The 11,390-nt window shown below is 49.8% G+C and overlaps 1 protein-coding gene and 1 non-coding gene across 2 annotated transcripts; both read right to left on the minus strand.

Annotated features, from left to right (window-relative positions):
- Window positions 1–4,118: 4,118 nt before the first annotated feature.
- RPL3 (ribosomal protein L3) lies at window positions 4,119–10,514 on the minus strand (the record flags this gene model as incomplete). Its single annotated transcript, XM_010178418.1, has 9 exons — window positions 4,119–4,235; window positions 4,950–5,069; window positions 5,554–5,649; window positions 6,135–6,236; window positions 6,522–6,682; window positions 7,091–7,277; window positions 8,540–8,675; window positions 9,576–9,744; window positions 10,322–10,514. Coding segments are annotated over 9 exons (1,209 nt in total), but the record flags the coding sequence as incomplete, so codon positions are not given.
- Window positions 6,891–6,983, minus strand: LOC114819086 (small nucleolar RNA U83B). Its single transcript, XR_003766355.1, has one exon. It is a non-coding gene; the product is annotated as a small nucleolar RNA U83B (small nucleolar RNA).
- Window positions 10,515–11,390: the final 876 nt, after the last annotated feature.

Genomic DNA, 11,390 nt, shown 5'->3' on the forward strand with positions numbered 1-11,390 from the left:
AAACAAAAATTATAAATACCTCCTGCCATCAACAGCTCTTCACCGACCCAGCCCGCTGGGCCCCGGTTACTGGCTGATTCCCAAGGGGAAAAATGAACTTTGGTTTCCATCCAGCCCTCAAACGTGGTGGCAGATAGGGAGCTGAGCACATGGCAGACGGCTCCGGCCATAAAGCTGGGAGGGGATTTGTCTCTGCAGGAGGATGTGCGCTGGGGAGGTTTCTCTCACCAGACTCCCACCAGCCACATGCACAGCCGCATGCAGTGGGAACGGCCGGTGTTGGCTTCGTTCAGTCTCCACTGCTGCTGGTGTCAAGAAAGAAGTTTAAAAAATATATTAAAAAAACCCTGTAATATGGCATCTGGGCATGAAGCAATGCCTGAGCCTGGTGGACAGCCTCAGAGAGGTGTCCCCATGTTCCTTAGGGCACCAGGCTGGATCCGGGAACATGCCTTTTCCCATTTCAATCCTTGGGTTTGAATTCAGTGCCGCACGTGCTACCAAGGTTGCTGCCTGGCATCGGGGTGCGTTGGGGCTGGTGGGGGGCTGAGCCCCAGCACTGCCTCTTGAGCAGCACCTGGGCGTCCTAGGGACCACGGGACAGTGTGGGGACCACGGTACAGTGGCTGTCCTCACTGGGAAGGGAGTGCAGCCCTATCCTGTGTTTTGGGGAAGCTGGGAGGCAGTAGGAGATAAATTTAGTCTTCCCCACTGTGCCCAGCAGCCACCACAGAACCACATGATTCCCCAGCACCCAGCTCAGGGGTATGAGAAGACTTCCCACAAGCCCTGTGGCCACCCGGGGAGCAGCGCTGCACCAGGACCACTGACACCCAATGTCAGGGAGGCTGCGGTGGCCATGGGGACAGGGGAGCTTCAGCTTTGGCTTTGCCTTGGCACAGGGAGCTCGGGGTGCCTGCGGGACTGCGGTCGCAGGTCAGGGCTGCCCACCACAGGGAGGGCCCGACCTCTGCAGGCACCCCTCTCCCCCCACATCCTTTTCCCCCCAGGTCCCACAGGCACTTCTAAGGGTTGGTGAGAAGCCAGAGAGTTGTCAGGTATGAAAGCAGTCTTTGGGCTGGGGGGCTGCAAATCAAACACACACTGTGCTTGGAAAAGCCCAGCGGAGCTGCTCTGGCAGAAAAGCCGCCGCGCAGCGTGTGAACTCGGCCATGGCTCCCCCGGGGCACCTTCGTCAGCCCCTCTCCCCCGTCGAGCATGCTTGAAGCTCCCTGCCTGTCACTGGGATCAAAGGCAGGGGGGCTGGGGTGGGAAGCAGGGGAGTCAGCTGGGCCACTTGTGAAGCTGATTGCAGGAGCCAAGACCTCCAACTTGAACCTGCTTTTTTTCCCCCCCGGGGCATCCTCACACGCTTCTAACGTCTCCACTCCAGCGTCGCAGCTGTGTCTCATTTCATCTCCAGAGAGGGGAAAGAGGCAGCACTGGAGCCAGATGTGCCCTGGGAAGGCTGGAAAAGCATTGTGTGTGTGTCCCCAGGAACACCAGGTCCCAGCATCTGCACCACTGGCAGCTGGGGAGCACTGGGGTGAAACCCAGCCCTGCTTCCCAGCCACAGCCCTCCCGGCACCAGCTGGGACTGGGCACGTTCCCACGGTGCCCAGCACTATTTCAGCGGGGTCAGGGCTGTGCCTGTCCTCCCACGGCTCTCGGGTTGGGCCAAGTACCACCGGGGTGCAGGATCTATTCTGAGCGGACAGGGATGTCGTTGGCCACCACAGCACTTGGGGAGCTGTAGGAGTTGAAACAACTGTGCTGAAGAGAAAAAGCTCAATGTTAAGAGAAGCTAGTTTAAAAAAAAACCCAAACAAACAAACTGCTATAAAACCAGTTTCTGTGCCCTCAGGAGCTGCTGGACTGATGTGTGACCCGCACTGATTGCTGCCTGTTGCACTGGGGACTGTCCCCAAAGCAGAGGAGAGAGGCACTGCAGGGGGACAAGGGCTGCTGGGTAGACCCCAGGCATTGGGAGCAGGAAGCTTTACTGAAGCCAGCTCAGTGTCAGCCAGCTAGCTTTGTCCCCCACCTGCATGGCTTGGTGGCAACCTCCCAAACCTGGATCCCAGGAGCTCTCCAGCAAAGTGCCCAGGCAGCACCACAAGGCTTTAGGGACCCCTCAGAGGGGCCAAGAAGGACCATGCAGCCCCAGGTGACCTGGCCTCAGCTAAGCAGGATTTTTCTCCAGGTCAGCCCCACCAGCAAGCCCTTGGGGACAAGTGTTCCGCACACTATCTACAGAGGGAGGAGCGCCACCTCCTGACATTGGGTGTCCTCTTGTCCCCAGGATTCTAGGACGAAAAAGGATTAAAAACCACTTTTGTGGGCTTTTTCAACTCATCCAGTGTTTTATCAGTCAGCAACCATGGCTTCAAGAATAAAAAAGCCTGGCATTGCGTCCCAAGCCAAAGCAGCTCCTGATAGACTTGCCAAGCATCTTCATCAAGGGTAGCGTTTCTCCAGGACTGCTTCCTTCTGCTTAGGTGCTAATATGACTGAAAATTTCCTCCACTACCATTGCCACTTCGAAATACATTGACCAGCTCCTCAGCCTCCGCTGGAGCCCTCACCACAAGGTTTGATATGGTAAAATGAGGAGGTGCTTTTACAGATTTTCATCAAGGTGGCACATAGCTTGTCATAGATACTCATCCCCAACACCTCATCATTTATCCCGATAATCCACGTTCCCCCTGACACACCTGACTGGTTTGATCAAAGCAGCGGTAGCAGACAGGGCTGACCTCAAGCCAGGCACTTGCTAGCCAGCTAGCATATACATGGTTTAAAATGTTCATCTCTGAGCTAAGCAAAAAGACCACCTAAAGCTCTCTAATGGGCAGGAAAACCTTGGTCTTAAGACCTGCTCATGAAACCACAGCCTCAAGCTGGACCAAGGCTGGAAGTTCCAACTTCCTGCATTGGGGGAATACCAGTTTAGGGCTCTTCTCTACCTACCTGCTGATTTGAGACTTGGCAGGGGGGGCAGGAAATCGGTGGGCAAGACCTCTCCTGTTACACTTGGCTGAAATCAGGCAGGAGGTTCATGTGTTAAATGAAGCTGACAGGGAGCCAGACAGCTTGTGCAGCTATTGAGTCTGGTTTCTAGGGAAACAAGGTAAATGTTTTTCCGCCTTCTTGCCACCTTTTAACTCTTAAAAGGTTCCTACACATCACCACAAGAAATAGTCTCCATATCCACCTGTCCCCCATTTCAATTACAGCAAATAGCACCAAATGAGGTCCACCTCAGAGCAGCACTATGCATCAGTGTGTAGATCTGAAGGGTTATTGCCTCAATCGCTGCCACATCTCCAATTATGGTCAGTGAAGGATACACCAGCGCAGTTATCTAAATTTGCACAAGCCTTCAGTCAGGCCACGGCCCCAAGCACGAGTGATCTCACAACTGTGGCTGGACAGACAAGTGCTCAGGGCTGACACTGCCTTTCTTGGTATAATGCCTCAGCTCCCAGTCAGGACTGGTGCTGCACACAGACGCCATCTCCTCTGCCCTTCACCATCACACTCTGCTGGGAACACCAGCCAAAAGGTATCTCCAGGAGTCAAGGAAGTATTTTCAACATGAGTTGCTGCGGTATTACCTGCTGCTGCTCTCAAGAACAGCAACAAGCTGCAGTTGTAAACAGTGTGCAGGTTACATCTCCTGTCATACAGGAACTGGAAGGTTTCCATGCCAACAGCCAGCATCAGACACCTAAAATTCAGTGTTTCAACATTCAATGTTTCAACAATCTGAAGTAGTTTCATTTATTTCAAAACCAGTTTGATTCAAAGCAGCTCTCAAGCTGCCTGGCAGAGGATGTACAAGTGGCATAACTTGTCAGTAACTGCAAACACTTTGAGGGCACCTGCTGCTTTACTATTTACACAACCATGTAGAGGGGTCTCGCTCTGCCCCAACATCCTGGCTCTCCGAAAACAGCAGTGACACCTTCTTTCTCATTACAGGAGCCCTGCTGCCAGTTGGATGCTCATTAATTTGAGCTCTACTTGCTGCTTTGGTTGGGCTGGTCCCACACATGGGGCCTGCAGTAAAAGTACCGGACTTGATGCAGCTATGTATAAACCAAGAGGCAAAATTAATTTCTTTAAAATATTTATTTCTTGGTCTGAGAGCACATGGGCTACAGGACACAAGACCATTACGCACATTAAGCTGTCTCCTCTTTTGCAATGCGATCTTTCTTGAGTGGTCCCTGAGGAAAGAAAAAAAAAAGAACCTGTTAAAAGCAGCCTGCAAAGACCACGTCACATCCCAGTTACAATGCTGCAATTTCTTCTCCTCTTGCTGCAAATAAGTTAAGGCAATAAAAACCCTCAATGTTGCAGCTCAATGGAAATCGCAGGCCCCATCCCCACAGCTACAGGTTTTGGGGTAAAGCTGAGCTGAGCACAGGCACACTGCAGCAGATTGGTAACCTTCCATCTAACAGAGAAGAAATGCTGGTGCCACCTTGTGGGAAAGCTCTTGTGCTGTCCCTGAACAGCAGAACCACACTCTGACCCAACACGGGCCTTGCATTCAGGACTCCCAACTCAATTTCTCCAGTAATGACAAACCACCACCCCCAGCCCACTGTGAGCACCACCCAGAGCTGCTCTCAGAAGAAATGCAGTGCAGATCCACCCCCTGCAGCTGCCAGATTCTGCTCAGTGCCTGTTCCACACCTCATCACTGAAGGGCTTCCGCTCAGGCACCAAGTGCTGTCACATGGCAAGTGAGAACCCAGCCCCTTCTGTGGTTATGATCAACTCTGCAGGATGAACCATCTCCACTAAAGCTACACGTTTTGTTTCACAGAAATTTTGGCCCTGTGGTAGCCCAAAGGTCAAGCTGCCAACTGCCATTAGCTGAAAGACAATGCAGATATATGCAACACAAAGCTGTCAGCTTCAGAAAGCATCCTTACCATGAAAGCCTTCTTCTCCTCAGCTGTCTGGAAGCGGCCATGACCAAATTTGGAGGTTGTGTCAATGAACTTCAAGTCAATCTTCTCCAGGGCCCGGCGCTTGGTCTGCACAAGCAGGGACTGCAGGAGAGATGTCAGGTGAGCATGCAGCAGCACCCTTTCAGCTTGTCAGTATGTTGGTTACTTCTCATCACCTCCATGGCTAACTCCTCCTAAGTCATTCCGACCTCACACTTCAGCTGCAAGGAGCACGTGCCAAACAAGCCAGCCTGCACCTTTGGCCTTCGAGGCAGCAGACTGGTCAGCCCACATCAGCAGGCGAGCACAAGTCTGCCTGCCAGCCTGCACAAGAATTCTCAACCCTAAAGCCCTTCACTACTAACAGCCCTGGACTGAACTACCCAGGGAAAGGACCTCATGCTCCTCCTGGGGTCATTAAAATGAGGTGTGTTTGTGTGCATGCGCCCTACAACAGTATTCAGGGCTTTTCTTTCTAGCTGGCTACACAAATCCCCACAGCAGCCAGTGATGACACCCATAGCAGATGGCAGTGCAGCTGACCTACACTGTTCCAGCCCACTGAACAGCAGGCTGCACTACTTACCTTGCGCAGCGTTAGGACCCTCTTCTTGGTCCCAACAACACAGCCTTTCAGCATGATGAAGTCATTGGTCACCTCACCGTAGTGGACAAAGCCCCCCTGAGCAAGGAGAGAACAGTTATCACTCTGTGTAACACAGAACCAGCGACCACATCTGCCTACAGCCTGATTCTCACAGCACTTCTGGGTCTTGGCCATTCACAGAAATCCCATTTCCAGTATTACCTTACACTGGTCAAGTTCCTTGATGCAGCAATTTATTTGCTGCTGTAAGACTTTTGCTAAGAACAGCAGCAACAAGGAGAGGCTGACAAAACAGCAAAAGCTGCTCTCCCTGCTAAGTTATTCCTTATTTGCAAGTACCACTTCTAGGTTTGTAACATCTCTCTATACTGCCACATAATCACTGCAATTAGCAAGTTACACAAGTCAATACTGAGAATGACTAAGCAACACCACCTCCCACAGCAGCCCAGTTTGCTCTCAAGAGTTCTTCATTCATTTTTCAACTTGTACCAGGCCCCTCTGCCTGTTATGACTGCAGCTCACAAGCAGACTCTCTCCACAGATCTGCAACAACTCACCAGAGGGTTAATGCTCTTGTCAGACAAGTCATAATCAGTTGATGCATTATTTTTGATCAGCTTTCCATCCTTGATTTGATAACCCTGGCCGATCTTGTAGATCTAAAAATGACAAGAATTTCCACTTAGCATAAGGTAGGAGAAAGGGCTTGTCATCAGTCACAATGCAAAGGATTCTACTTAGGGTTGAACAAAAACTTTTGCACTTTGCAAACATGTGTCCATACAAGAATTTTATGGTTATCCAACATAATGGACTCTGGCTTCTGTCCAAGATTACTCAAACAAAGCAAAACATCCAAAGCTAAACTCTCCACTCTATTCACCGTTATACAGCAAGTGACCTTGCCAGCTCTCGTTTCTGCCCAGCAATTCAGAGACACAAACCTTCTTGTTGATTTCAGTCCGATGGTGATAGCCCTTCTGACCAGCCCGGGCCACAGAGAAAGCCACACGAGCAGGGTGCCATGCACCAATGCAGGCCACCTTGCGCAGACCCCTGTGAGTCTTGCGGGGCAGCTTCTTGGTGTGCCAACGGCTGGTAACACCTGAAACAAGACACAAACAGCGCTGCTACCTACTGCCAAGCTGGGGTGTCAACAAACTGTTCAACTAGGGTTTAAGCCACTTTTTAAGCTGCTGTCCCCAGGGAACAAAAGGGAAGCCCAGATCCAGCATCCCAGGAATTAACCACATTTCCCAGTGAAGCATCCTGCCCCAGAGCCACCCACACGCCCTCCGTGGTTGTCCCTGGGTTGTGTTCTCAGAAGGAAGGCAGCATGGAATGACTCCTCACGGATGTCAGGCGCTGTGCCCAGCGCTCATTCCATGGTCTCATCATTGAACTGTGACAGCGGTGTGGATTTACCTCCTCAGCTTTTAGTCCCCACACTTGTGAAAACTCAAGGCTAGGATTTTATTAAAATGACAAAGAGTGAGAACTTCCATGCATTTACCTTTATATCCCTTGCCCTTGGTGACTCCAATGACATCTATCATCTCATCCTGGCCAAAGACAGTTGACACAGACACCTGCTGCTCCAGCTTCTCCCGAGCCCAATCCACTTTCTCAGCAACAGTGCCACCATTCACCTGGATCTCCATCAGGTGAGACTTCTTCTGCCTCAGGGGAAGCAAACGCATCTAGGAAATAGAAAGGATGAAATTTAGCTCCTGCTCTTCCAAGATGGACCTCATTAACTAGCCCAGTATCCTTCTAGTCTTGGCCTAATTTGTTTTTCCAACTAAACATATCCTTTTCCGAGATATAAAACTTCAACATACTGCAGTGAAAGGCCCTGTACTAAGGGGAAAAGCTGTGTTGTGGCTTAAATGACAAGTCACAGTATCCAGAAGTTATCTGCCACCCACAGAAACACAGAATTAACAAGTGCTTCTAACCCCACAGCCACCAGTCAAACTCCATCCAGGAAGAACAGGAGCTAAGAAGGGGCAACAGTTTTAAACTGAAAGAGGGTATGTTTAGATTGGATATAAGGAAGATTATTTTTTTTATTATGAGGGTGGTGAGACACTGGCACAGGCTGCACAGAGAAGCTGTGGATGCCCCATCAGTGGAGGTGTTTGAAGTCAGGCTGGAGAGGGGTCTGAGCAACCTGATCTAGTGAAAGGTGTCCCTGCCCGTAGCAGGGGGGTTGGACTAGATGACTGTTGGAAGTCCTTTCCAACTTGAAATTCTCTATGATTCTGTAATAAAGTCTGTACACTGAAGGACACTTTGGGTAGAGTCACATTGACAATTATTTCTATTATATTTAGCACAGAGGGACTGACAGGAGTATCAACAGCACCTGCAATACTGCCGTTGCTGTCTAGTATGGGAAACAAATTCTAGTGAAATCAGCAATGTCGTAACTAGACTTACTGCACTCACAGTCAACCCCAAGATTTAACTGCATCTCTCAAGGAAGTCTGGCAGAGAACTGATGACTAAGGGAGACACCACCACACCACTCAGCAGTACACCTCCTCCAGCTGAGCAACAAACCACCAAAAGCCCAAGTGTTTGCAGTCCCTATACAACACAGCCTCAAGTGATGCTGACCACACAAACCCCAGAGTTCAGTGTTCAGCCTGTTTTCATTTGTACCTGGAGCTAAGAGAGAGCCCAGGTCTACACAGTATCAGCAAAGAACTCAGTCCAAGAAGTTCCTACTATGGTTTAGTCTCTATCAGACAGTGCTTCAGAAGACTGCCAGCAGTTGCCTTCAAGCATCCTGTGAGCACACACTTTGTACAGAATGAAGAGGACTAGTATTTATATTGTGCTGGACAGTTAGCATCAGGCTGCAGGGGGACAGAAATCTCCCTACAGAGACAGACCAAGCTTTATGCTCGCCCTCTTAGCTGCTTCTATTGTACACCTCAGTCCCACAGACACGTACCTGAGTGTGAGCCATGACTCTAATAACCTGGCAGTACTTCTTCATGCTGTTGAAATCTTTCTCCAACTGCTTTTTGCCTTCCTCATCTTGCCATTTCTTACAGTATTTGGTGAAGGCCTTCTTCTTGGACTTGTGCCTTCAGGAGCAGAGCAGAGACAAGGTTTGGCCAAGCCCTTCCTCCATCCCCCACAGAAGTGGGGATGTGCAGAAGGAGCTGCCACCTCATCTGGTTTCGGCTCATTGCCAGCTTCTAAGGACTCTTTTCCACTGGCAAGCGGAGCCTGGAGCTCATCAGACAGAGGCAAAGTTGCCAGAGCTGAGCGGAGCTGCCATGAATTCCAAAGCACATTTAACATTCACAGTACAGAAGACAAAAGACTGTAGAAAGATGTCAAACAATAACAGAAAAAAATAGATCTTTAAAGCACTTGTCAGATGACTGCTCTCTGCCTCAGACTACCACGATTTCCCCCCTCGCAATCCCGAGCTATGCCTGACAGCAAGGTCGTTACTGCAACACCCTTGAGATCATTATTGCTCTACTGACGTCTTTTCAGCCTGCAAAGTTCATAAACAGGCAGTAAGCTCTAGACTCACTGGAGCCGCGATCAGGCAAATGCACACACAGTGAATCAGAACAACAGTGCCTGGAACAGTAATCACAAGTAACACTTGTCTTCCCCTTTCCTGAGAAAACAGGGCTACAGTCAGGACTCGACACTCAACAACAAGCGCCAGAGGCGATTTCCTTATGTCCGCCCGTCGAAGTATCATCACGTGTAGCCCGTTAGGGAGACTCCGTGCAAGAAACAACACTGTTACCCCCGTGCCAAGAAGGGCGCTAACTAACACTACGCCGTTTCCCTCCCAGAGCCGTTCCTACAGCCTACCCCATTGTTAGGCCACTTCATCAAGGCCAAACACTAATTGATGAAAAGCCTCTTCAAAAAGCTGTACTAACAGAACCTGCAACCCAGCAGAAAAAATAAACCACAGCATGAGATGAAGGCAACAAGCAAAAGCCCTCCTCTCTTACCAGTTCTTGTAGAAGCGACGCTTACACTCATCACTGATGTGCTCAGCAAAGATGGTCTTGAAGCTGCGGAGACCGCGAGGAGTCTGCACATAGCCCACAATGCCCACAATGACCATGGGAGGAGTCTCCACTATAGTGACTGCCTCCACCACCTCCTTCTTGTTCACCTCTGGATGAAGACAGAAACACAGCACAACAATTAACACCAGCATTAGCTATCAAATATAACCTGTTCTTTCTTGCTCACAAACTCTTCACGAGAGGTTACACGACTCCAGTTCTTTTCACAAAGGCAAAGATGATGCAGGGTAAGGTGACCAACCACAAGTTATAATTTAATGCCTTGCAAAAAATTGAGGCTGGCTCGGTAGGAAGCAGAGACACAGCTCAACAGGCAAAATGCAGGGTAGCGAGTAACAGAACTGCAATCCACCCACTGAGGAGAGGGCATCGTAAGCAGCCTGTTATAACACAGCTCAACCAAACCATCAGGTCGCTGCACATCTCACACAGGACCATTAACAAGACAGTCGCTGCTAGGAAGGAAGGAAGCCCTGCTGCTGGGACATCACTCGCATTGAAGTGGGAGGGGTTTGGGTGCTTTAGACCCCACCCACTCCAGGACTTTGAACAGGGTGAAGTCAAGCCAGAACTAAAATCCAGAGCTACTAAAAAACTGACAATCTTTTGTCATTCATAAAGAAAAGAAAACTACCTCTTCTATTAAGAGGAACATTAATACATACTGGATCCAGGTCTGTCAACTTCACGGACAATGTGGGTCATGCCAGCTTTGTACCCCAAGAAGGCAGTGAGGTGGACAGGCTTGCTGGGGTCATCTTTGGGAAAGCTCTTCACCTTGCCCCTGTGCCTGCTACTGCGCTTGCGGGGCAGGAAGCCCAGAGACCCGTGCCTCGGAGCTGAGAACTTGCGGTGAGACTAGAGAGAGAAAATAAACATTTAGTGCTCGCTATAGTCACTTATATCCACTCAAAGGCCAAAGCAAAGTCTCTTCTTGTCTCGAAACATGGATATCACGTATATACAAGATACTTTGCATTCGAGAAATTCTTCTCAGTGTCAGCTGTTCGGCTTCTGAAGCCCATTATAATGTTTTAAGAACGTAATCACTGTCCCCTGAACGTACCTTTCTTTAATGCTCCCTCCCCTTAAAGCTTATTTTAAGACATGGTAACTCCCACTCTACTTAGGGAGCCACACAAGCTGTAGCTTGGCCACAGCACATCACCAGAATTTCAATGTACCCCAGAAGCCTAGAAAATCGGTAAGTGCAGATAATTTTACAGTATGTTTCAACCTAACAATAACAATATGAAAACAAGTATCACAAAAACCCAATTTCAATTGGAAAAGCTGAGTAAAACAGCATTTCAACATCCACCTTGGAGTCAGTCTAAGACATTATCCTCTGTTACTAGCCCTGCAGCCTCCCTCTGCAACTTGAGAGTCAAGTAAGGCTGGGTTCCACCACCAAGAACTACCCACCTAACCTCACCCGGAGCTAACAACCAGTAATTAAGAAATATGCCTTATTTTTAAAAAAATAGCCGACACAAGCTGCCTTGAGCAAAGCTGACCAGCACCAAAAAGGGCTGGTTCTTGGGATTATGAGTCCTGTGGCAGGCAGGCCCCAGGAGAACTAAACTGTGGCACCTGTGCGAGGCTGAAGGCTGCCAGGACAATACCCTCACACACGAGTGACACCATCGAACACGACACCTGACCCCACCGACCACAGACGGCGAACTGCACGAGCTGACAGACTACTCCGCGCTCGCAGCCCCACCACGGCCT

This window comes from Antrostomus carolinensis, unplaced genomic scaffold (assembly GCF_000700745.2).
Source record: "Antrostomus carolinensis isolate BGI_N321 unplaced genomic scaffold, ASM70074v2 scaffold34231, whole genome shotgun sequence".
NCBI classification, from domain to species: Eukaryota; Metazoa; Chordata; class Aves; order Caprimulgiformes; family Caprimulgidae; genus Antrostomus; species Antrostomus carolinensis.